At 35.4% G+C, this 27,007-nt stretch overlaps 3 protein-coding genes across 3 annotated transcripts; 1 reads left to right on the forward strand and 2 right to left on the reverse strand.

Annotated features, from left to right (window-relative positions):
- Nucleotides 1-434: 434 nt before the first annotated feature.
- LOC136223653 (GEM-like protein 4) lies at nucleotides 435-2,256 on the reverse strand. Its single transcript, XM_066011768.1, has 4 exons — nucleotides 2,041-2,256; nucleotides 1,809-1,889; nucleotides 1,080-1,354; nucleotides 435-827 (listed from the first exon to the last, which is right to left on the reverse strand). The coding sequence occupies exons 1-4, from the start codon at nucleotides 2,189-2,191 to the stop codon at nucleotides 636-638; spliced, it is 699 nt and encodes a 232-aa protein (XP_065867840.1). The 5' UTR covers nucleotides 2,192-2,256; the 3' UTR covers nucleotides 435-635.
- Nucleotides 2,257-7,273: 5,017 nt separating this feature from the next.
- LOC136223487 (GEM-like protein 7) lies at nucleotides 7,274-9,309 on the reverse strand. The gene is made up of 4 exons (XM_066011513.1): nucleotides 8,961-9,309; nucleotides 8,736-8,816; nucleotides 8,170-8,444; nucleotides 7,274-7,604 (listed from the first exon to the last, which is right to left on the reverse strand). Exons 1-4 carry the CDS (start codon nucleotides 9,112-9,114, stop codon nucleotides 7,413-7,415), a joined length of 702 nt encoding a protein of 233 aa, XP_065867585.1. The 5' UTR covers nucleotides 9,115-9,309; the 3' UTR covers nucleotides 7,274-7,412.
- A 9,688-nt stretch (nucleotides 9,310-18,997) lies between these two features.
- LOC136223339 (GEM-like protein 4) lies at nucleotides 18,998-20,763 on the forward strand. The gene is made up of 4 exons (XM_066011272.1): nucleotides 18,998-19,206; nucleotides 19,323-19,403; nucleotides 19,892-20,163; nucleotides 20,432-20,763. Exons 1-4 carry the CDS (start codon nucleotides 19,056-19,058, stop codon nucleotides 20,621-20,623), a joined length of 696 nt encoding a protein of 231 aa, XP_065867344.1. The 5' UTR covers nucleotides 18,998-19,055; the 3' UTR covers nucleotides 20,624-20,763.
- The last annotated feature ends 6,244 nt before the right edge of the window (nucleotides 20,764-27,007 follow it).

A 27,007-nucleotide genomic window follows, 5' to 3' on the forward strand; every position in this document is an offset into this window, starting at 1 on the left:
AGACATCCGCCTCCCTTCACGAAGGACGAATGCTAGACTCTCTTGTCCCTAGTGGACGAGGGTGGATCGCTTAAGCCAGTTCCGACTACTAACTTAGGGGTGACGGAGATCCAACCCTAGGATATTCCCTGTCCCCTATTGTGTTGCTTATACCAACTTGGCCTCTACCATCAGCGTACGTTGATATGTCTCATTCCTCGCTCGATACCGAAGCCTTCTCGTAGCCTTGCCAATGCTTGGGGTTGAGTTTGCCTATGGTCAAACTCCACCCCTTTACATATAGCACTAGAAGGCATCTATGTTGCACAGGGACATGTGTGAAACGTTATTTTTAAAAACATAACCTTCAAACAAAAACAGACACACGGACATGAAACGCAGAAAGGCTACCAAATAGGAGTGTCTGTGCAACATAGAATAGAATGACACAAACACAATAACACTATGTGATTCCAATTAGATTTGTGTTCAAATAAGAATGGAAAGTAGAATAGACATGAAAAACTGCTCATCAATACAACTTCTTCTGTACAATTTTTGCTGTCAACTAATCTTGTTGACATGTGATCTTGCTTCTTAATTACATCCCATCCCATGAATAAAAGGGTTGACTTCAAGGTCTTGCTTATACTAAATCATCTCATTTGGTTGTCAAAACTTTGAGAAAGTGCTTGTTGAAGATTGTTGAAAGCTTTGTGATAATTGAAGAAACCCATAAACCAGAAATCAAAATCATCAAGAGTTACTACTTCTATATACTTCTGTGATGGCTTCTTTACATTTTCACTTTGGTTTGCTGTCTTTATCTTCCTTAATGGGATTACAACCTGCAAAAAATTAGTATCTTTAGCTTCAATTCTTAACATTGCTCAAACAAAGGACATTTACTAACAACCTATTAACGGCTTAAAGTGACCGATTAATTCCTGAACTTGTTTAAAGTGACATGCGCTTTACTGTCGCGTAAGACTTGTGGTATAATCAAGTCACTTTAAACAACTTCAAGAAGCTAATCGATCATTTTTATCATAAGATTTTTCCCGACAAGTTTCGGGGCTACGAACTTTTTAGAATATTACCTTGTAATGGTTTCTTACGAATTTTCCATCGGAAGAAGTCGTTTTGATTGATCTCTCACTACAGAAGGCAATCTTATCAGTTGAGATAAAGAGAAGGCCAGCAAGAGGACCAGCTGTTGTTGACAAGTAACATTGACAAGCTTTCAATAATATTTCTCCTTCTGTAACACTAAATAACTGCTTGAAAACTTTCTTAACTCCTCCTACTTTAATTAATCTTGCACCTAAGCTCAACTTCCCTTTCAGAGTTTCTGTGATTTTGCTTCCCAGTCTCACTGCAATCCAACAAATTCAGAAAACAAAAAATCAACTTCACCATCAAACTATTCTTTTTTTTTTCAATTAGTTCACAACTTTTTCTTAGTAAGTGAACCTTAGACTTACCGACGGAAATGTCCGTTGGTAAATGTGTAATTTTTCTTGTGATTTAGCATGCTTAGTCCCTTCAAAACTTTGTAACTTTTAGTAAGTGAATCTGATTGACAAGGGCAGAGAAGAGGGTCATAGGAGGTCTATTGACTCCCAAGTCAAGGGAAAAGTATAGAAGAATTATAACTAGTGCTCGCCAAAATCAAAATTTGTAGTGGATTTGGCATAATCTGGACAGAAATATTTGTCGCGGATACTTAATCCCACAAAAAGTTTGTAACTTTTAACACATTTTCATAAATTGATCCTCTCGAGTATTTTGTTCTAGTTCCGCCAGTGTAACCAATTTTAATGACTTACCATGCTCTCTGATTCCATGGGCAAATTTGTCAGCTTTTTTCCCTAGCTTGTTCATCCTCTGAATCACCGAGTCTAGCTTGTCTGCAAAATGATTAAAACTAAAAGATTAGAAAAAACCCATAATGTTTTTCAAGGAAGTAAAAGACACTACAAGAAAAAACATCATCACCGACGGAAATATCCGTTGTAAAATGATGTAATTCCGTCGCAAATGACAATCATTGAAGATTACCTTGCTTGACAGTGAGGGATTTATGAGCAGGAGTTGGAACATAGCCTTGGGTAGCATTTTCAAGCAGAAGTCTTGGCATTCTCTTAACCGGGTTTGCTGAACTGTTGATTGGGTTTCCACAAACTTTTGCGTTTTGAGCTAAATTCTTCATCTTTGATCAAATGGGTTTTTTTGTTTGTTGGAAGAAGATTCTAGAGAGAGTGATGATTAGGTTGCTGAATTTGGTAGATGAAAATATGAATTTTGTGCTAAGTATATATAGAAAAGGGTATTTGAGTTTGGTTATAGTTAAGTTTTCCTGGCATGAGTCAGCCATTGATCATCCATGATAGCAAAGGCAGACATCTTGACTCAGACATGATGTATTTTTAGGAAAAGATTACATTTTCATTGCTTTAAAGAAAAAGATATTGTAGGCCCAAATTTGAATATCCATTTCTTTTTTTATGTGGACCATATTGATTCGATTTTGATTATTCTCTTTATTCTCTAAGAAGTTTTTGGTTGATTGCACAAGTTTGTGAGACCATTCTACAGGGAGAAGTTGTATAACCTTTTTGTTATCCAGATTCATTGGGTTTTCTTTACAATTTCAGTTAAATAGTATTGTAATGACCCTGTTCTAGGAGGGTTGAATCAGGGTAAAAGATTTAAGTAGCAGTGCCTTATTATAGTATGCTATGTGATGCACCTTGTATGTACATTAGATTTCTCAGAAAACAACTACTAGTTTCCCAATTTCATTTGGGGAATTTACAGAAAATGTGAGTCTTATTTCCTGATTTGTTGGGACAGTTGAACCAGAGATATACAATAAATTCTAACAAACACTTTTGTATGTGGTGACTGTGTAAACATGTGTTGATAAAGACCATTAACCAAAACCTCATTTTCTATAATAAAAGAGACCACTAAAGTCGTTTGAATATCATGTGTTGGTTCAATCGACATGAGACAGTTAGATTTCATTAAACTAACCAAATCACTGCCTTCTTTTTCTTGGATAAAGGATCATTTTTTTTTTTGTGGATCTTTCCTTAGAATAAAACCTGCACACAATTATAGGAGTTCAGAACACTAAGTTATGAAATCAAAGAGTTCGATGATATTCTGTAAATATAAAGAGTTAGACATGTGTTTTCATTAGAGGAAGTAAAGATATGTGTTGCAAAGATATACAACCGTCAAGCCACATGGACTAATGGGAGGAGAGTTCCGAAATCACACCAATATGCGTCTCTCATTCCGCGTCTTGTAAGTTATAAAAGCAAAAACGCCCATGATATTTGGCAAATATAAAGAGTTAGACATGTGTTTCCATCAGAGGAAATAAGGATATGTGTTGTGAAGATGCACAACTGTCCACATGGATTACTCGGAGGAAAGTTCCGAAATTACACTAATATATGTCTCTGATTCCGCAGTTTGTAAGTTACGAAAGCCAAAAGGCAGATGATATTTAGCAAGTATAAAGAGTTAGACATGTGTTTCCAGTTGGGCTTTTGGAGACTATAATATATATAGGTCCAACTGAAGCGATGGGCCCAACTGCAGCAATCCAACTGAAGCAGTATAAATGTCCTGGCTTGAGCAGTATAAATGTAACCTCTTTCTCTGTAATCCGTATCTCTTTCATTATAGTGAAATATCCTGGCTTGGTAGTGCCCACAGACGTAGTCATTCATATTGAGTGGCGAACTGGGTAAACAATTCTTGTGTGATTGCTTTTGTTTTCGTTTATCGTAATCGTATTTTATTCCTAACAATTGGTATCAGAGCGAGGGTAATTACGATGCGAGACGGAAAAACCCCTATGGAGAAATTCGATGGTTCGGATTTCGGTTTTTGGAAGATGTAGATCGAGGATTACTTGTACGGTAAAGATTTGTACCAGCCTCTGGGTGACCAGCCGGAGGATATGTATGATGAAGAGTGGAAGCTGTTGGACAGAAAAGCGATGAGCATGATTCGCCTGTCGCTGTCCAGGAACGTGGCGCATCACATGGTGAAGGCAAAAACCACGAAGGAGATGTTGGAGATTTTGAGTTCGTTATACGAGAAGCCTTCCGCGGCCAATAAAGTTCATCTGATGCGACGACTGTTTAATCTACAGATGACGGAGAATATAGTAGTGGCGACGCATCTGAATCATTTTAATATGACGATCACTCAATTAAGCTCTGTAGATATTGATTTCGATGACGAGGTATTAGCCCTAATTTTATTATCTTCTTTACCATAGAGTTGGAGTGGCACGGTTACTGCCCTAAGTGCTTCAGCAGGGAAAGGAAAACTTAGGTTTGATGATGTCAGGGACTTGATTATAAGCAAGGAGATTCGCAAGAAAGAGCCAGGTTCCACATCTGGATCAGCCTTGAATGTAGAAAATCAGGGCAGGCCAGATCGCAGGTCAAAGCAGAATCGTGGCAGGTCTAAGTCAAAAGGGAAAGGGAAATCTGCCAAGGACAAGAGCCACATCAAGTGCTGGAATTTTAATGAGACTGGTCATTACAAGAATGAATGTGAGGCACCACACAAGGAGAAGACGGTGAACTCAGCTAGCGAGGATTTTGGTGATGCACTGATTCTGAGTAATTCAACTGGAGAAACAGCAACAGAAGGCTTGGTGTTGAGTGCAAGAAGTCCTCTGGAGTCTTGGGTGTTAGACTCAGGAGCTTCGTTTCACTCATGCAGTAGTGCAGATTTGTTGGAAAACTATACCCCTGGGAAGTTCGGAAAGGTTTATCTTGCTGATGATGAGCCTTTAGAGATTATGGGGAAGGGAGATGTTTCGATCAAATCCCCAAATGGATCTGTGATAAAGCTGTCTGGAGTAAAGCATGTTCTTGGCCTAAAGAGAAATCTGTTGCCAATTGGGCAAATGGATGATGAAGGTTATTGTGTCATATTTGTAGGTGGTGCTTGGAAAATGACCAAAGGAGCCATGGTGTTTGCCCGTGGTGAGAAGGTTAGATCGTTATTTAACAGACAATGTTTGCAACAACATTGATGTATTGAGCGAGAATGTCAATGTAGATTTGTGGCACTGTTGTCTTGGTCACATGAGTGAAAATAGGATGAAAGTGCTGTGTTCAAAGGGTCTGTTACAGGGTCTGAAAACTGCTCATCTTGGGCTCTGTGAGGATTGCATCTTCGGGAAGCAGAAAAGGGTCAGTTTCTCTAAGGGTGGCAAAGCTTTGAAGAAACAGAAGTTGGAGTTAGTTCATAGCGATCTATGGGGTCCTGCACTTGTGAAATCTCTTGGTGGAGCTCTGTACTACATGACCCTCATTGACGACTCCACTAGGAAAGTGTGGATCTATTTTCTGAGAAACAAATCTGATGCTTTTGATTCCTTTCGAAAATGGAAGGCCCTAGTTGAGAATGAGATAGGTCTGAAGGTAAAGTGTTTGAGGTCTGATAATGGTGGGGAGTATGAGCTTAGGGAATTCAAGGAATTCTGTGCTGAGAATGGGATTCGCATGGAGAAGACTCTGAAAGGAACTCCTCAGGAGAATGGAGTTGCAGAACGAATGAACAGAACTTTGTGTGAGCGTGCTAGAAGCATGAGGCTGAAGTGCGGACTTCCGAAGACGTTCTGGGCAGAAGCAGTTAACACTGTAGCATTCTTGATCAACAGAGGGCCATTGGCTCCCTTGCAGAGTGGCATTCCTGAAGAGGCTTGGAGTGGCAAGCAGGTAAATCTGTCCTTTCTACGAGTATTTGGATGTGATTCATATGTTCATATTGCTCCCCTTGAGAGAAGTAAGTTAGATGCGAAGTCTGTTAAGTGCACATTTATTGGATACAGTGGTGATGATTTTGATATCAGTTCTGGGATAGTCAGAATAGGAAGATTATTCGCAGTCGAGACGTTGTTTTCAACGAGCAGATGATGTACAAGGATAGTCTGGGAGCATCTAATACTGCTAATTCAGAACTAGAGGTTGTGGAGCTAGACATCACGAATTCTGGTGGGAGCAAGGGGGTAGTTGTTAAGGAGGAAGAAGAAGAACCCCAAACTCCAGCGGTTACACTACGCAGATCCACTAGAGAGCATAGAGCACCTGACAGGTACACGCGTACAAGCAACTACATGCTGCTGACAGATAGTGGTGAACCAGAAAGCTACTTGGAGGCATCTCGTGGAGAGGATGCGAGCATGTGGAGACTTGCAATAGATGATGAGATGGATTCCTTGATGACCAATGGCACCTGGGAACTTGTTGAGCTTCCAAAGGGTAAGAAGGCTCTACAGAACAGGTGGATTTTCAGAATCAAAGAAGAGGCTGATGGTAGAAAGCGCTACAAGGCAAGGCTGGTCGTGAAAGGCTTTCAGCAGAGGTACGACATAGATTATACTTACGTTTTTACTCCAGTGGTGAAGCTGACTACTATTCGTTTAATGTTGAGTATGGTAGCTGCAGAAGATTTGGAGCTGCAGCAAATGGATGTAAAAACGACATTTCTTCATGGGGACTTAGATGAAGACATTTATATGAAGCAACCTCAGGGCTATGAGTCTGATAACGCTGAGCTGGTGTGCAAGTTGAACAAGAGCTTGTATGGTCTGAAACAAGCTCCAAGCCAGTGGTATAAGAAATTTGACGGATTCATGCATGAAATTGAGTTCGTGAGGAGTGAAACTGATCATTGTTGTTACTTCAGGAAATTGGATGAAGGCTACATAATTTTACTGTTATATGTTGATGATATGCTGATTGCAGGGTCGAGTGCTCGAGAAGTGAGAAAACTGAAGAAGCAGTTATCTGAGCGGTTTGCTATGAAAGATCTTGGGGAAGCTAAGCAGATTCTAGGCATGAGGATTGAAAGAGATAGGAAGGCTGGAAAGTTGTATCTCTCACAAGCTGAGTATATCAAGAAGATCTTGATTAGATTCGACATGCAAGATGCCAATCCATGTGTGAGCTCAAACCCCTAACACCTTCCTCCTTGGATATATCATTGGATGCATGAGTGTTAATGAGTTTTGGCTCGCAAACTATTCGAGTTCGTCTTGATCCAACTTCAGCTTGAGTTTGGAATCAGCTTGAGACATTAATAACTCAGAGCCTAAGTTTTCTTAAACTCGGTTGGAAAGCTCGCGAAAATATGTCAATTGTCTTGTTTAAATCAATTGTCTAACGGTGTTATGTTGATGATGAATATGTCAATTTTTACCGTTATATACGACGTTGTGTGCTCTGTTAATCGATGGTTGATTATCACAATGTATGCAAACTTCTATACAATTTCTCATTAATAAAATTTATGTACAACTTCTGCTGTCAACTAATGTTGTTGACATGTGATCTTGCTTCTTAGTTACATCCCCATGAACAAAAGGGGTTGACTTAAAGGTCTTTCTTATACTAAATCATCTCATTTGATTGGCTTTGAGAAAGTGCTTGTTGAAGATGGTTGAAAGCTTTTTGATAATTGAAGAAACCCATAAACCAGAAATCAAAATCATCAACAGTAACTATTTCTATATACTTCTGTGATGGCTTCTTCACATTTTCACTTTGGTTTGCTGTCTTTATCTTCCTTAATGGGATTACAACCTGCAAAAGAAATTAGCAACTTTAGATTCTGTTGTGCGTATTTAGCGAAAGATAAATAAACGAAAAACACAGATTTTACGTGGGTCACCAATGTTGCGTTGGCTAATCCACAGGCGAGGGAGAATAGCCTTTATTAAGGAGGCCGAAAATCAGCGTTGGCTAATCCACAGGCAAATGGAGAATAGCCTTTATTAAGGAGGCCGAAAATCAGATTACAAATTAGGTTTACATAATAGAGTATTTATAGTACTCTATCTCAACTAAACCGACTTGAAACCCGGTTGCTTCCGGTCGTAGTGTGGTATACTGATTCAAGGCATTACGACAGATTCAATTCTTAACATTGCTCAAACAAAGCAGATGTACTAACAACAGATTAACTCCTTAAACTTGCTTAAAGTGATTGATTACTCATGAACTTGATCGGTCAATTAAGGCTCCAAATTCAATCATATCACTTTAAACATCTTCAAAGAGTGAACCAATCGTTTTCACTGTGAGATTTTTTTCCCGACAAGTTTCAGGGACTAAGAATGTATTAGAATTGTTTTTTTTAGAATATTACCTTGTAATGGATTCTGACGAATTTTCCATCGGAAGAAGACATTTTGATTGATCTCTCACTGCAGAAGGCAATCTTTTGAGTTGAGATAAAGAGAAGGCCAGCAAGAGGACCAGATGTTGTTGACAAGTAACATTGACAAGCTTTCAACAATATTTCTCCATCTCTAACACTAAATAACTGCTTGAATACTTTCTTAACTCCTCCGAATTGAATTATTCTTGCACCTAAGCTCAATTTTCCTTTCAGGGTTTCTGTGATTTTGCTTCCCAATCTCACTGCAATCCAACAAATTCAGAAAAAAAAATCAACTTCAGCCATCAAAATCCATCTTTTACAATAACTTGACAACTTTTATTTATTTACTGACACCCGTTGAATTACAGACTAAATTTCTGCCGGTAAATGGATAATTTTTTATGGGATTTTAGAATCAGTGACGGAATAATATGTCCGTTGCTGATGCTTAGTCGCATAAAACGTTTATAAGTTTTAATCCATTTTAATCAATCAATTTATTCTAGTTTCTCTACTAGTAACCAATTTTGATGACTCTTAATACTACTTACCATGTTCTCTGATTCCATGTGCAAATTTGTCTGCTTTTTTGCCTAGCTTGTTCATCCTCTGAATCACCGAGTCTAGCTTGTCTGCAAAATGATTAAACAGATTAGAAAAAACCCATCATGTTTTTCATGGATGTAAGAAACACTGCAAAATAAAAGTCATCATCGACGGAAATACCCGTCGGTAAAATAATGAAATTCCGTCGCAATGAGATCGTTGATGATTACCTTGCTTGACAGTGAGGGATTTATGAGCAGGAGTTGGAACATAGCCTTGGGTAGCATTTTCAAGCAATAGTCTTGGCATTCTCTTAACTGGCGGCTTTGCTGAATTTGTGATTGGGATTTCAAAAACTTGAGTTTTCTGAGCTAAATTCTTCATCTTTGATAGATTGTAGAAAGAGTGATTATGTTGCTGAATTTGGTAGATGAAAACATGAATATATAGAAAAGGATATTTGAGTTAGGTGATACTTAACTTTTGGTTACATGAGTCAGCCATTGATCATCCACGATTGCAAAGGCAGACATGTTGACTCAGACATGATGATGACATTTTTATTGCTTTCAAGAGAAGATATTGTAGGCCCAATTTGAATATCCATTTCTTTTTTTGCTGTAGAACATATTGATTCGATTTTGATTATTCTCTTTATTCTCTAAGAAGTTGTTGGTTCATTGCAGAAGTTCGGGAGAACATTCTACAGGGAAAAGTTTTTTAACTGTTATCCGGATTGGATTAACAGGTTTGAGGTTGATCAAACACTCTTTATTTGATTACTTTTCTAGTAATATTTCCGGGTTTACGAAGAATCGAATTGAGGACTTAAAATGAGTATAGATTATAGAATTTATCAATTTAGATAGGGTAGTGTCTTTTTATTTGAGAACATTATAGATATCGTATTGTAGTGACTTGGTACTAAAAGGATGGTGTCTGGATGAAAGGTTTAAGTACGTAGCCCCTTATAAGATTGCTAAACGACAGGAATGAACTGGATATCATATCAGAAATGAAGAGACACTTACAAGTCTACATTGATAATGTGTGTATGTAGATGTATTTTAAAGCTAGGAGATCGGAGGAATAGAACTTGGGAAAGAGGATAATATTGACATGGTATTGGATCAACCAGTTATAATTGGTATCAAAATCGAATGTCCATGTACACTGTGTTAGTTCCAGGACCAATCAAATGAAAGTTGGCGAGCATGCAATGAGCCAGTCCGGTTGTGTCGAGGTGGAAGGCATGAGCAACCCTACATGTAAATACATTGAAGTTGAAGGAACAAGATTTGAACCGAAATATATAATATTTATATAGTATTGCACCAGATTATTATAAGTTTCAAAGTGGTACATATAAAGCATGTTTATTGCATCAGTTAGGATAAAGTACATCTTTAGCGCTATGATTAAAAAAAAAGGGTGGTCCGATCGCACTACGCGTTCCCGCTGAGCGAGGGTCCGGGGAGGGGTCCCACCACAAGGGTGTACTGGGGTAAGCCTTCCCCTGCCAATCTTTAACGCTATGATTATTAGAGGAAAACAGATTTAGTCTCCACATTTGCTAGATAGTGCAATTTCAATTTTCATTCACCGAAAATGAGTTTTTTTCATGAAAAAAAAATATATGTAATTTCAAGATTTATTGAGTAGACAACATGCTATTATTTCGTGAAGCTTGAAATTGTAGCATGTGATTTAAGATTGTACTATTTTATACACTGGGTTAAATATGATCTCTCCTATAATCATATTACTAAATTTATAACCTATCCCGATTTCATAAGAACCAAGTGTATGAAAAAACAAAAGTACAAGAGCTAAATTGATAAGTTTTATCAACTAGAAGGGCTAATACTACTATTTTCCCCAATTGATTTGGGGAATTTAGGGAAAATCTCACTCTTTCCTCATTAATTGAGATAGTAGAGTTAGAGATATACAATAAATTCTAACAAACACCATATTTTACTTATGTAACATCCCGGTCCAATACCATATAGATATTGTCCGCTCTGGCCCAAATCCAACACATTAGGCCTCACGGCTTTAAAACGCGTCTGCATGTATTGGATTCACATCTTACTAATAAGCCCCAATCACTCCCTCTCCATTTCCGATGTGGGATTCAGTTCATTCCTCCTTGCTCAGGTCTTCTACCCCGGCGCCACCCATTTCGGACCGGGTCGTTACAGGCCCACCAACTTCCGCCTGGTTCGTCCCCGAACCACACATCGTACGTGGAGAGTCGGCTCTGATACCAATTGTAACATCCCGGTTCAATACCACGTAGATATTGTCCGCTCTGGCCCAAATCCAACACATTGGACCTCACTGCTTTAAAACGCGTCTGCAGATTCACATCTGACTAATAAGCCCCAATCACTCCCTCTCCATTTCTGGGATTCAGTTCATTCCTGCCCCATCACCATCCCTTAGGGCCGCTCCTTGCTCAGGTTTTCTATCCCGACACCACCCATTCCGGACCGGGTCGTTACAACTTAATTTCTTTTGTAGGTGCTGACTGTGTAAACGTGTGTTGATAAACACTTTTGAGCTTTATGATGGCAGCAACCATTAACCAAAACTTCATTTTCTATAATAAAAGAGACAACAAAAGTCCTTTACAAAATCATGTGCTGTGCTGGATCAATCGACATGACATGAGATGAGAGGCAGTTATTCATTAAACTAACAAAAAAAACTGCTTGCTTTTTATTGGATAAAGGATAATCTTTTTTTTTTAATGGATTTTTCTTTGAGGGTGAGCCTTGGCGCAACGGTAAATATTGTTGTCATGTGACTAAGAGGGCACGGATGCTTCTTGCCAAATAAATTGGTAGGGGAAGGCTTGCTCCCAGTACACCCTTGTGGTGGGACCCCTCCCCGGATCCTCGCTCAGCGGGGATATCTACATGTAATTAACCCTAAAGAGATAGAGTTGTTTGTAATTTTGAAATTAAAAATGATAAAGTAATTTATCAAGTCGGTAGCATGTTTGACATTGACATAGTAAGTTGAAGGATCAAATTCTATCAACTATATATATATATATCTTTTTAATCTTTTTAGTATAGATATTGAAAAAGTGCATTTTTCCAAATGAGATAAGAAATGTTAGAAGGGAAAGAAAGTAGACACATGGGGTGAATTGCTCAAAACGTGACATCAATGCCTCACAAATCCACAACTTAATTGTACTAAACAACTTTTTTTCTTGTTAGAGATTTTATCCATTCTTTTCTATCTTCAATCAAGATGAGGTGTTAATGACTAGACATTTGGCCAAACCTTTAATAGAACCTTTTTCCTATCTCTCCATAAAACCATCACCATTAAGTTATTACCAGACAGGGACCGATCAAGAAAGGTTTTGAGGGTTGAAGTGGTTAGAAAATGCTAAAAATTTTATGGAAATTGTGTACAGGGTTTCACCATTGTTGCTAGTGTTTTGAAAATAGGTCAGAACGGTCAGTTTCACCGGTTTGATCCCGAACAAGTCAGATTTCTGGTCGGATTGATGATAGGTTTTTTTATTCCTATCAAATAAGATTGAACCGCTTGAATCAAATAAGTTAACTATAAACCGGTTCGGTTGAGTGCTTTGGTCCGGTTAGTTTTTCATTCATATTTAATTAAAAAACAGAGAATTATGTAGTTGAGAGAATTCAAACTTAGATCACTAAGCTAGTTTCCACTTGTGACTATTGGCAACAATATAAATTTATATATTAGTACTGCTTAAACATTAAAAATTTAAAATATTATTTATAACCTCATTTGGTTCAACCAATCCGAGTTAACTGGTTGAATCCATTAACGTCTGATCCAGTTGTCAATCTAGTTCGATTTCCGGTCTGATTTTTAAAACATTGGGTTATTGTTTCATTTTGCATTAAGTCGCGGCAAGAGAGAATGCAAAGTGTGACGGATCTAGAATTCACTAATAGAAGATGTTTGGGATGCTCTGTGATGGTATATGAGTGTTCTATGGATAATTTATGGATGAGAGGCAGTTATTCATTAAGCTAACAAAAAAACTGCCTACTTTTTATTGGATAAAGGATAATCTTTTTTTTAATGGATTTTTCTTTGAGGGTGAGCCCTGGCACAACGGTTAACGTTTTTATCGTGTGACCAAGAGGTTACGAGTTTGAGTCTTAGGAGCGGCCTCTTGCCAAATAAATTGGTAGGGAAAGGCTTGCTCCTAGTACACCCTTGTGGTGGGACCCCTCCTCGTACCCTCGCTCAGCGGGGACAAGTAGTACACCGGGCCGCCCTAAAATACTACGGGCTCGTTTGGTTCGCAGAATAGATGGGGAATAGAATAGCCTATTCCTAAAGAATAGCTATTCCCACCTTTGGTTGATTTTTTTTTATAGAATAGCTATTCTATGGAATCCCTATTCCTTGATTTCATGGAATAGCTATTCTTCAATTTAGGTTACGAATAGTCTATTCCTAATATTATATTTTTGTAATTTATAAAATTATCCTCCATTAAATCCACAATCTTCTCTCTAATCACTTTCCCAAATCTTATAAATTTTGGTCAATCCATAATTTATATCATATAAAACGTGAAAAATGGAAAAATGACGAAAACGTTAAAAAATGTAAAAATATGAAACACGAAAAATGTGAAAATGTTACAAACACGAGAATATGCAAAAAATAAAATACGCGAAAAACATGAAAACGTGAACAAATGCGAAAAACACGAAGACGCAAAAAAAAAAGCAAACACACGAAAAACACAAAATAGGAATAGTGCGAAAAAGTGACAAAACACGAAATATTAAAAAACGTGAAAAATAAAAATGCGAAAATGCGAAAAAATACGAAAAATGCTAAAACACAAAAACGTGACAATATGTGAAAAACATGAAAATGCGAAAAACGCAAACAAAACACGAAAACGTTAAAAACAAAAAAATATGAAAAAATACGGAAAACATGGAAAAACGTGAATAACACGAAAAAGTAACAAAATACGAAAAAAACAAAAACGCGAAAAAAAACAAAAAGGGGAAAAACCGAAAAACGAAAACGTGAAAAATCGAAAACATGCAAAATAAAACACAATAACATGAGAAAACGTGAAAAATACGAAAACGTGAACAAACGGAAAAAACAAGAAAACTTGGGAAACACGGAAAAACATAAAAAAACGTTACAAACGCATTTTTCGCGTTTTTAACACTTTTTCATGTTTTCGTGTTTTTCGATTTTTTCACGTTTTTCATTTTTTTTTTCACATTTTCGTGTTTTCCAGTTTTTTCATGTTTTTGTGTTTTTTACAGTTTGCACATTTTTTTTGTGTTTTTTCATATTTTGCGTGTGTGTGTTTTTTTTTTGTGTTAACACGTTTATATGTTTTCGCGTTTTCACCCTTTTCCACTTTTATCTCATTTTTTTCTTTTGTTTTTGTGTTTTTAATGTTTTTTTTTGCGCTTTTACATTTTGTTTTTTTACCTCTCTTTTTTCGTGTTTTTACAATTTTTCCGTTTTCATGTTCTTATTGTTTTTTCGTTTTTAATGTATTTTTCGTGTTTTTTTCGTCTTTCGTGTTTTCCATTTTTCTATTTTTTATATATTTTTTAAAATAATATATATTAAATATTTGAACAATTTATAGTAAAAAATTAAAATTTTAAAATAAATAAGAAATTACATTTGAGGATAATAATGTCTTTTTAATAAAAAAATTATCTATTCCATTCTACCTTATTCCACCAACAATTCCTAAGAATTTCTATTCCATTCTTTGCTATTCTATTCCTTTGGAATAACCATTCTATTCCATTTCATTCTATTTCGCGAACCAAACGGCACCTACATGTCATCTCTTATGAGATTTTATCCATTCTTTTCTATCTTCAATCAAGATGAGGTTTTGATGACTAGACATTTGGTTCAACCTATCCATCATTGTCTCCAGTGTTATGAAAATCAGATCAGAACGGTCAGTTTCACCGGTTTGATCCTGAACAAGTGAGATTTCCTATCCGATTAATGATGGGTTTTTATATTCCTATCAAATCGGATTGAACTGCTTGAATAAAATAAGTTAACCGTAAACTAGTTCAGTTGAGTGGTTCAATCCGATTAGTTTTTCATCAATATTTAATTTAAGAAAAAATTATGTAGTTGAGAGAATTCAAACTTAGGTCACCAAGTACCAATACATATATATTTTATCACTAAGCTAGTTTTCCACTTGTGACTATTGGCAACCATATAAATTTATATGTTGTAATAATTTCTTAAACATTAGAAATTAAAAATATTATTTATGACGTCATTTGGTTCAACCTATCCGAATTAATTAGTTGAATTCATTAACTTTTAACCCAATTCTCAATCCAGTTTGATATTTGGTCTGATTTTTAAAACATCCATTATTGCTTCATTTTACATTAAGAGAGTGGCGAGGAGAGAGAATACAAAGAGTGACAATTTTAGAATTCACTCGAGTAGAAGATGTCATCATGTTCTATGATGATATATGAGTGTTCTATTGATATTTTTTAAGTTTAAAAGTTGGTGTTTCATTCATTAGAATGTGGTAATTAAATAAAAGAACATAAAAAAAATACATTTAAGTATAAATTTGAGCTCAAGATCATTCTCGAGTCGTTCTTGAACTGAATCATTCTTATGCTAGAACTAAGTATATTTAACGAATTTAGAGGGAAGTAAACCTACCCTTTTATCTATCCTTGTACAACTGCATACCTGTTAATTAAATTACTCACTCATAATTGAATGAAGTAAGACAAAATAATAATGAAGGAACAAACAATGCATTCAAAATACTAAAAACAAAGTTACACACTTAAAGGTTCAGAGAATGATGAAAACACAAAAGGAGGGCTCCTTAAATAGCCCAAAATGTAGCAAAAATAATTGTTCAAGATGAGTTAAAGTATTCAAGATTTGGCCTGACAGACTGTTGTGACGCATCATTTTCTTCAGGGGTGTGGTTGTTCTGCAGCAACATTTAATATCTTGATCAGGAAAGGTCTTCAATAATTTGGTGATGAGTGATTACAAAATTTTGGACCCCTATTTCATCCAACTAGAGATTCTCACTTAACGCCAATGTTCTTCTTCTTTTAGCTCTCCTTCCATGCTTGCTCACCGTGTGAATTCTTCAGCGGAACAGACACGAACTCTTTTACAAGAAGTCTATACAAAAAATCGTATATTTCTTGTTCTTTTATGCGTGAGAAAACACCCATAAATAATACACACAAATTACACAAATTGTACTTATCAATTTTAAATGAAAATAATATCCGAATCTAAAAAGTGAATGAAGGAATATTCCAAGCTTGATTGAGGAACTTTATAGTGTCATGGATTAGGTCAATATAGAACTACTGCAGGGTCATCTTAATCCAATTTGTCTTATTTTCATTGACTAAATTAACATTTAAGAAAGCTAATTGGTAAATTATTTATATAAAGAAACAAATTGAGAATTTTTATACATTGGTCCAAAGATTTAAGCAAATTTGGAGGAGAGTGATCGGGAGTGATATGAGTTTATTAGGGATTTAAGAAAATATGGTAGCGGATAGGACAGAGTGGAGGGAGAGAATTTGTGTTGCTGACACGACTTGATTTCACGGTTTTATATGATGATTCATGTTAGCTGACCCCAAATTATTTAGGGACTAAGACTTTGTTGTTGTTGTTGGTCCAAAGACAGAAACACAGTATACACATCTTGTTAGCAGTGGCGGATCCAGGATTACTGAGAAAATGTGTTTATTGATTGTGATTTATAAGTGTTAATTGATATTTTTTGAGTATTTTTAGGTAACAAATTAAAGTTCCATTCACATTTTTCATATAATGTCTCACATTTTTCGAGGACCAGTGGGTGCTTAATCACCCGTCTACACCCCCTAGACGGGTCTCTGGCTATAGTGATTAATTATTGTAGAAGCAATCACCAATCACGTGGTCTAGGTGGTTAAGGTAATGAATCTAATCAGGATCAAATCTTAGAGATGAGAATGAAGCTGTGATTAAAATATTTGTGACACAATAATTGTTATCCAAACTTTATTTATCTGTTATATATTTAAGTCTCAAATTCACAACTAATTACCATATTAAAAGTCATTTTTTAGTGGTGAAGCTCTTAGCCTAGTGGTTGAGAGCTTACCTATGCCATGGGAGGTCATGGGTTCGAATCACATCCGGGTCTGGTGGGGATTTTTCTTTCTTCTTTAATGTAAGCGCATTGCGCAAATTTTAAAAAAAAAAAAGTCATTTTTTTAACAATCTGGCACATTAATGAAATTGAAAGCGAAAAAAATCATAATTTTCTAATCAATATTTGTATAGGACAGATAGGCAACAAAACAATGATATACCAACATAACATAATCATGCCCAATCTGATCAATCAAAGACCTAGAGGGCTTGAGGAATACCGAACCCCAAATCTATGAGTACATGTTCACCTATCAACAAGGTGGTACATAGCATAGCTTTAACGCTTATAACCACCTCTATTTTTTCAAATCACATTATAAATAGAGTAAGATATCCTCCAGACTCATTTATATTCATTAAGCTTATACTATCTAGCTATAATGCACGGAAACTCTTCATGACAAGCGTTTCTCCATTTCCGGCACATGTGGGAAACTCTCAGAAACTGATACGAAACGTTTCTTGACACGTTTCCGTAATTACTAAAAATATGAAACATGTCTCTCGGTTTTTAAAAGGTTTTGGCTACCTATTTCGATTAAAATTTTGAAAATTCAAATTTTCTATTTTGCAGTTCCTGTTTAATCTAAGATTAGTAAAATTGAAACTTTGTATTTGAGAGATAATTGCTTCCTTGTATCCTTCAATTTAAAGAACTTATCCATATTTCTTTCCCCCTATAATATTCCTTATCTCTTGAATCTTGATTGAGTTTGGACATTCTTCATCTTGTTCTTCAATCTTGTGGTGGGACCCCTCCCCGGACCCTCGCTCAGCGGGGACGCGTAATGCGACCGGGCCGCCCTTTTTTTTTTTTTTTTTATTATATTTTAATATTTATAAATATGACCCTATATTTTCAATATTTACACATTCCCCCACGTTTCCGTTTCATATGTTTTTCATAAATTACGTTTTCCAGTATCGTTTCCGTTTCAGTTTCCGTATCTGTTTTCGTTTGGGTGCAACATAGCTATGTAGTTTTATTTTACTGTTATGCTCATTCTCAGATTGTCCATAAAAACTGACTTAATTAGACATGGGAGCCGGTTAGCCAGACTCCGAACTCTCCTTTAACCATGCTTCCATACGGGTTTGTTTTACGCAATTTAGCCGCATCACTCACCATCCAAACATGAATATTTGATATTGAAAAGAATTTTCTTTATAAAAAAAATATTATTATAAAGAAAAATCCATTAAAAAAATTATCCTTTTTATCCAAGAAAAAGAAGGCAGTCATTTTGTTAGTTTAATGAAATCCAACTGCCTCTCATGTCGATTGATCAACATAGCATATGATCTTTTAAAGGACTTTTATGGTCTCTTTTATTATAGAAAGTGAAATGTTGGTTAATGGTTGCTGACATCAGAAAGTCATATTGCCAGCTCAAAAGTCTTTATCAACATGTTTACTCAGTCAGCCCATACAAAAGTCTTTGTTAGAATTTATTGTATATCTCTGGTTCAACTGTCCCAACAAATCAGGAAAGACTCAGATTTTCTGTAAATTCCCCAAATGAAATTGGGAAACTAGTAGTTGTTTTCTGAGAAATCTAATGTACAAAAAAGGTGCATCACATAGGCATAATATAATAAGGCACTGCTACTTAAATCTTTTACCCTGATTCAACTGCAATTGTAAAGAAAATCCAATGAATCTGGATAACAAAAAGGGCTAACAGTTATACAACTTCTCCCTGTAGAATGGTCTCACAAACTTGTGCAATCAACCAAAAACTTCTTAGAGAAGAGAATAATCAAAATCAAATCAATATGGTCTACATAAAAAAAAGAAATGGATTTTCAAATTTGGGCCTACAATATCTTTTTCTTGAAAGCAATAAAAATGTAATATTTTCTTAAAAATATATACATCATGTCTGAGTCAACATGTCTGCCTTTGCTATCATGGATGATTAATGGCTGACTCATGTAAGCAAAGCAAAAGTTAAGTATCACCTAACTCTAATATCCTTTTCTATATATACTTGCACAAAATTCATAAGTTCATCTACCAAATTCAGCAACCTAATCACTCTCTCTACAATCTTCTTCCTACCAAATTCATATTTTGATAAAAGATGAAGAATTTATCTCAGAAAGCACAAGTTTTTGGAATCCCAATCACAACTTCAGCAAAGCCAGTTAAGAGAATGCCAAGACTTTTTCTTGAAAATTCTACCCAAGGCTATATTCCAACTCCTGCTCATAAATCCCTCACTGTCAAGCAAGGTAATTTCTGACAGAATTTACCGACGGAAATTTCTGCCGTGATGACGTTTTCTCTTGTACTTCCATGAAAACATGATGGTTTTGTTTTCTGATCTGCTAGTTTTCGTATGTTGTAGACAAGCTAGACTCAGTGATTCAGAGGATGAACAAGCTAGGGAAAAAAGCTGACAAGTTTGCTCACGGAATCCGAAAGCATGGTAAGTTATATTAAGAGTCATGTCATCGAACTTAGTTAACAGTGGCGGAATGAGAAAGAAACAAACAGGGTCAATTGATGAAAATGTGTTAAAAGTTATAAACCTTTTGTGGAACTAAGAATTTGACGGATATTTTTCATCCAGATGATGCCAAATCCACTACGAATTTTGAATTTGGCGACAGAAACTTCTGTCGGTAATCTAATGCTTCTTTATTTTTCCTAAGTCGGGAGTCAATAGACCCTCCGTGACCCTCTTCCTCCGTCCCTGGTCAATTGGATTGACTTACTAAAAGTTACAAACTTTTTAAGGGACTAAGGATCAACGACGGACAGTTTTCCGCAAGTAATGCTATCCCAACAAAAATAGCATATTTACTGACGGATTATCCTTCTTACAGGTGTCAAACCTAATTAATCAGATTCACTTACTAAAACTAATTTGTGGACTTTGTGTGAAAATCTTTTTCTGAATTTGTTGGATTGCAGTGAGATTGGGAAGCAAAATCACAGAAACCCTGAAGGGAAAGTTGAGCTTAGGTGCAAGATTAATTAAAGTAGGAGTTAACAAAGCATTCAGGCATTTATTTAGTGTTAGAGAAGGAGAAAGATTATTGAAAGCTTGTCAATGTTACTTGTCTACAACAGCTGGTCCTCTTGCTGGCCTTCTCTTTATCTCAACTGAGAAGATTGCCTTCTGCAGTGAGAGATCAATCAAAATGACTTCTTCCGGTGGAAAATCCGTCGGAATCCATTACAAGGTAATATTATAAGAAAAACAAGTCCTAACGCATCCATACTTCCTGAAACTTGTCGGAAAAAATCTTATCATGAAGACGATTGGTTAGCTTCTTGAAGTTGTTTAAAATGACATGATTATACCACAAGTCTTACGTGATAGTGAAGCGCACAACAATTTAAACAAGTTCAGGAGTTAATTGGTCACTTTAAGCCGTTAATCGGTTATTAGTAAATCTCATTTGTTTGAGCAATGTTAAGAATTGAAGCTAAATATACTAATTTTTGCAGGTAGTAATCCCATTAAGAAAGATAAAGACAGCAAACCAGAGTGAAAATGTGAAGAAGCCATCACAAAAGTACATAGAAATAGTTACTGTTGATGATTTTGATTTCTGGTTTATGGGTTTTTACAATTACCAGAAAGCTTTCAATCATCTTCAGCAAGCAGTTTCTCAAAGCTTTGACAACCAAATGAGATGATTTAGTATAAGCAAGACCTTGAAGTCAGCCCCTTTTATTCATGGGATGTAACTAGGAAGCAAGATAGCACATGTCAACAAGATCAGTTGACAGCAAAAAATGTACAGAAGAAGTTTTATTAATGAGAAGTTTTTCATATCTATATATTCTAGTTTTTATTCTTATTTGGATACAAATCTAATTGGAATGACATAGTATTATTCTGTTTGTGTCAATCTATGTTAGCACGGACACTCCTCTTTAATAGCCTTTCTGCGTTTCGTGTTCGTGTCTTTTTTCGTACGAAGGTTTTGTTTTAAAAATAACGTTCTTATAGTTTACGTTAGAGTTTTGTTCGAAGACAAGTTTATGCTCTGTAGCGACCGAGTAGGTGCTATTTCGAGGATTCAGCGAGAGGAACCAGTGTAGGAGGCGCCCCAGGGTCTGACAAACCTACGAAGTTGAGGAAAGGATTGACAACCCGGAACTCAATTAGTTAAAATGCTATCCAAACTTCTTGTTCTCTGTTAACTTGTGACGTTTCAAATCAAACTAATGAATTATCTTTTCAATACAATTCTTTCTTTAATGTTGTTATTTTAAGTTTGATCTAGACGATATTCTTAAGTAATTTAACTGGTGTTTTCATATTGGCAAATTCGGGTTTATATTTGATCATTGGGGGAGTACCGAATAGTCGGTTTAGATTCCGAATTTGATTAAGGATTTCAGTATTAGACCGAGAAGGAAAGATTGATTACAGTTCAATGCCTAATAAATTGAATTAATTGATAAATTGTTACATCTTAATAAACAGATCAAAGTTATAAGTTGTGTTCTTGCTTAGTATAAATAAGCCTTGGATATTAATTTTAATCTACTAAACATAATTTCTATAAATTGTAATCTAAACTATTGGTAAAATCAGAATCAGAATCCATACCTTTTAAAACCATTTAACGATTTTTCTATTAACCTCGAGAAAACGAATTTAATCAAAATTATAAGTTTTTATTTATCAAAACGTTCCCTGTGGATCAATATCTTTTTATTCCTACAAGCGAATTTAATCACTCAACAGCTGGATTGTCTCTGTTCATTGGACTCTTCCGCCAGAGTTTTCAACTCAACTCTCAACTAGCGGAGCGGCTGGACAATCTCTCCCTTCTACTTCTCAACTCAGTACTGGTGCTGGCAAAAAGGGGGAGAAAGAAAAAAGGAAAAGCTAAGGAAGAACAACAACACATGAGCACTCAACAACATACTTCTTCCTCCGGCCCCAAACCTAAAACTCAAGTAGTAGACTCTGAGCAACAACGGCAACAGCAGCAAAAGAAATCCAAAACCGTTGTAGTTAACATCAAGAAATAGATAGATCTCTTAGATAGAACTTTTAGATTTGGTTGTTTAACTTTATGACTGCTGATGTGCTTGATTGTAATCTATTGAGTTATTTTTTTATTGAACGTATGTTTTATGTCTATGCTGTGTTGATTACACTTCTTTATCTGACTACCTCTGTCTAAATATCTTGACCTTCTTATAATGTCTATACACCTAAAAGATATTGAACTAATTACTCAATAACTCAATTTGAGAACATAATCAAATTTATTCAAATGTAAATCTCTGAGCACTTTAACTCAGTGACCTTGATAACTCAATATTATTCTCAACTCTGATACCTGAACATTCCTGACTAATAGTGATTAATTATTGTAGAAGCAATCACCAATCACGTGGTCTAGGTGGTTAAGGTAATGAATCTAATCAGGGATCAAATCTTAGAGATGAGAATGCAGTTGTGATTAAAATATTTGTGACACAATACTTGTTATCCAAACTTTATTTATATGTTATATATTTAAGTCTCAAATTCACAACTAATTACCCTATTAAAAGTCATTTTTTTAACAATCCGACACATGAATGAAATTGAAAGCGAAAAAAAAATCATAATTTTCTAATCAATATTTGTATAGGACACATAGGCAACAAGACAATGATATACCAACATAACATGATTTTGGTCCTTATGGTTATGTTCGTTATAGTCCTGAACATTTCAATAGATCAACATCGACCTAGTCAATGATCAAATTCGTTACAACATAATCATGCCCAATCCTATCAATCACAAACCTAGTGGGCTTGAGGGATACCGAACCCCAAATCTATGAGTGCATGTTCACCTATCAACGAGGTGGCACATAGCATAGCACGTTATAAATAGAGTAAGACATCCTCCAGACTCATTTATATTCATTAAGCTTATACTATCTAGCTATAATGCAAAGAAACTCTTCATGACAAGCGTTTCCCGTTTCCGGCAAATGTGGGAAACTCTCACAAAACTGATACGAAATGTTTCCGTAATTACTAAAAATATGAAACACGTCTCTCGGTTTTTAAATGGTTTTACCTATCTATTTCGATTAAAATTTTGAAAATTCAAATTTTCTATTTTGCAGTTCCTGTTTAATCTAAGATTAGTAAAATTGAAACTTTGTATTTGACAAGCCTTCCCCTACCAATTTATTTGACAAGAGGCCGCTCCTAAGACTCGAACCCGTGACCTCTTGGTCACACGACAACAACGTTTACCGTTGCGCCGAGGCTCGCCCTCTAAACATGAATATTTGATGTTGAAAAAAAGTTTCTTTATAAAAAAATATTATTATAAAGAAAAATCCATAAAAAAAATTATTCTTTTTATCCAAGAAAAAGAAGGCAGTCATTTTGTTAGTTTAATGAAATCCAACTGCCTCTCATATCGATCGATCAACATAGCATATCATCTTTTAAAAGACTTTTATGGTCTCTTTTATTATAGAAAATGAAATGTTGGTTAATGCTTGCTGACATCAGAAAGTCATATTGCCAGCTCAAAAATCCTTATCAACACATGTTTACACAGTCAGCACATACAAAATAAATTAAGTAAAATATATTAAATGGTGTTTGTTAGAATTTATTGTAGGGTAAATTACACCCATGGCCAGTGAACTTCATTTATTCCGAATATGGCCACTAAATTTTACACTTTTTAACACCGATGGCCACTTAACGCCTCAAAACGACCATTGACGGCTAAAAATAAAATATCCAAAGCGTTAATGACATTTTAAGGAACTTTAATTCTTGAAAATTTTCGTTTTGAGGTCATTTAGGTATTGTTTGGTTAGGAGAGATAAAATGAATTTTTAGAGAGAGAAAGCTCCAAAAAATGTGATTTTTCAAAATAAAAAATGTGATTTTTCAAAAAAAAAAGAAGAAGAAAAAAAAAACACAGAAGCAAAAAGAAAAAAAAATGTTTCGTTAACTTATTCATTTCAGTATGTATATAGTGGTTTAAGTTTGTCTTAAACATTCATTCTGAATTTTAAGAATTGTGAGTCGTTCATAAATAATTGTGTCTTGATTTCCATTTTGGCCATTTTCAGAGTGAATGTACATTTTTATTACTCTCGATTTCCCTTTCTTCCTCAATTCCTATCCAAACCTTAACCCTAGCCTACATTACACCCTATTTTAAGTCCCTTTGATTTAGTGTCTTGAATTCATACTAAGTGGTGGAGATATGATATATTGGCAAGCTTATGGTAATTTCATTCTAGGTTGCGACTTGAGTGATTTCTTTAAATTAATTATAGCCCAAACACTTGAGTGCAATGAGTGGCTTCCGTGAGGGTGTTGTTGATTTTAATTCATACCTTATGTACATGGTCAAAAGCTCAATTCCTGAGATTCTTCAAGTAGTTACATTGTGTGTTTAAACATGAATAATATCTTGGCTTTGAGAATTGATGGCTGATAATCTTTACATTACAAGAGGGGGTCGAGAAAGGTTGGTAAACACGAAATCATAAGAGTAAAGAGCTGATGACATGATCTGATATGCTTGGGGACAAACATTGGGTAAGTCTGGGGTATTTGATAAGTCTCCAATTCAACGTTCAAATGTCACTTTAGTGCTAGGTTATTTAATTAATTTGGTGTTATTTTGGGTATTATTGCTTGTTTTGGTTTGATTTGCCTCCACATGACTCAAATGATTAAAAGGAGCAGAATTGGGTTTAATTGGAGAAACTTTGGACCAGAAAGGAATTTGGTGATGAATTAAAGGAGCTGAAGCGAAATTGGAGTTAGTCTTGCCCAAGACTAAGGACCTCCGAATCTTCTGATGTTCAAATTGACCAGGACCTTTTCCAACTCGAAATAGAAGGCAGAAAATCAGAGATTTAAAATTTGTAAAAGAGGTTGATGATTTAGATAGATATTATTTTGTTACCCAACTTTTAGGAGGGGGTTTTCTCTATAAATAGATGAGAATTTACACCTTGGGGGATAAGTTCTTTTTAGGTTTTTTTTTTCTCTCTTTTTGGATTCTTAGTTAGCTTTATTTATTTTTATCTTTAATGGTTATCATAGTCGAATTCATGACTATGTGTAGCTAAACACTTTATTCGGTTAAGGGATTAATCAAAGGCGAGCATTATTTTCTATCGTGAGATTGTTACTCTTCAATTTAGAAATCTGAATTTATATGAGCTGTTTGCATGTTTGTTAATCTATAAAATCAGACCATCATTGGAGGTTGAGGTGAAGGTTTGGCCAGACTTTTGCTTTTTCATTCATTGAACAACGTTAGGAAATAGGATTTGTAATCATCTGAATATCTTAACAACGATTAAGCGCATGAACATGTGATTTGGTTTAAATCAGAATCGCTAAGAATTTGGTTAACTTAGATTGGGTCCTTCTAATTCATAATGCTTTCGACGGATTAAATTCTAAGCGCTAAGCTAGAACTGTCTGTTTGAATAGGAGTTTATCTTTAGGCGCTCTAGGATTTGCTTTACAATTAAGGAAGGATTAGGTCGGGAATGAATAAGGAACGACGATAACTAATCCAGATCATGTTAATTAAGATAATGTCTCACTGTCAATGATCGATGGGAAATAATTGTTTGGCCTGCGAAATCTCCCTTAACTGAAATTCCAACATATAATTTTACATTCAATTTCAATTTGATTCTGCAATTTTATTTATTCATTAATCAACAATTTCAATCCCCCTATTTACTTTTTGTTAATTGCTTGGTTATATTTGTGATTAGATCAATATTAATCCTTTGTGTACGACCTCTACTTGCTCTTTTACAATTTATTTTCGGCTAAGTGAAGTTATAATTATCTTTGGTGGATTCGACACCCATCAGGCAACCAAGTACTTTTACACAGAATCAATCTTATCATCTAGTAAGCGTTGGACTTAAGATTGACTGTTTTGTATATATGGATTCTAAATTTGTTCTATTCCAATAACCATATAGCTATCATATTAAACTAATGATTAAATGTCTTTTATACGCACTTTGTACATATAATAAATCTTATTCCTTGGACACTGGTGCTTTAAAATGTGTTATTGGAAACATTCATTAATATAGAACAAATACTCTCTATTACCAATATGAGACTCAATTCATTTCTCCTCCCATCGCATCTCCTTATTCAAGTCTTCCACCTCAGCACAACCTCTTTAGGACCGGATCATTATAAGTCCAACACCTTTAGTTTGATTCGTCTTGCAACTAAACTGAACTGACCTGAATGCTATACAGTGCAGTGGGTGTAGAGATTCGATTATGATACCAATTGTAATTAGACAATATTGTCCGCTTTTCCAAGTTCTATTCCCTGAGGCCCACCGCCTTGAAACACATGCATTTATTTATATTGAAGACACATATTACTAATATATTGAAGTCACTCACTTTCCGTTTTTAAGGTGAGATTCAATTAATTACTGCCTTATCGCCCTCGTATAAGGTGCTACTTAGGTCTTTCATCCTAATGCTACTCCTATAAGGCGCCCTCCTATTTAACTACATCCGTAAAGAAGGTCCAATTAATCCGTAATGTGCCTGAATAAAAATACAGGACACCAGCTAAATTGACAAATGCTATAAACCAAAACGACTAAAACCAATTGAGGGTGGCTTGAGTAGAAATAATCTCTACTCATTTAAGTAAGTCCTCAATTCGATTATTCCTAAACAAAAAATTATTAGAAAGATAATTATCTAAAGAGTATTTGATAAACCTCAAACCGCGATAACTAAAAGGGCTAACAGTTATAAAACGTTTCCCTGTAGAATGCTCTCCCAAACTTGTGCAATCAACCAAAAACTTCTTAGAGAATAAAAGAATAATCAAAATCGAATCAATATGGTCTACATAAAAAAAAGAAATGGATTTTCAAAATTGGGCCTACAATATCTTTTTCTTGAAAGCAATGAAAATGTAATCTTTTTCTACAATAAAAATACATCATGTCTGAGTCAAGATGTCTGCCTTTGCTATCATGGATGATAAATGGCTGACTCATGTAAGAAAAGC

This window comes from Euphorbia lathyris, chromosome 3 (genome assembly GCF_963576675.1).
Source record: "Euphorbia lathyris chromosome 3, ddEupLath1.1, whole genome shotgun sequence".
NCBI lineage: Eukaryota > Viridiplantae > Streptophyta > Magnoliopsida > Malpighiales > Euphorbiaceae > Euphorbia > Euphorbia lathyris.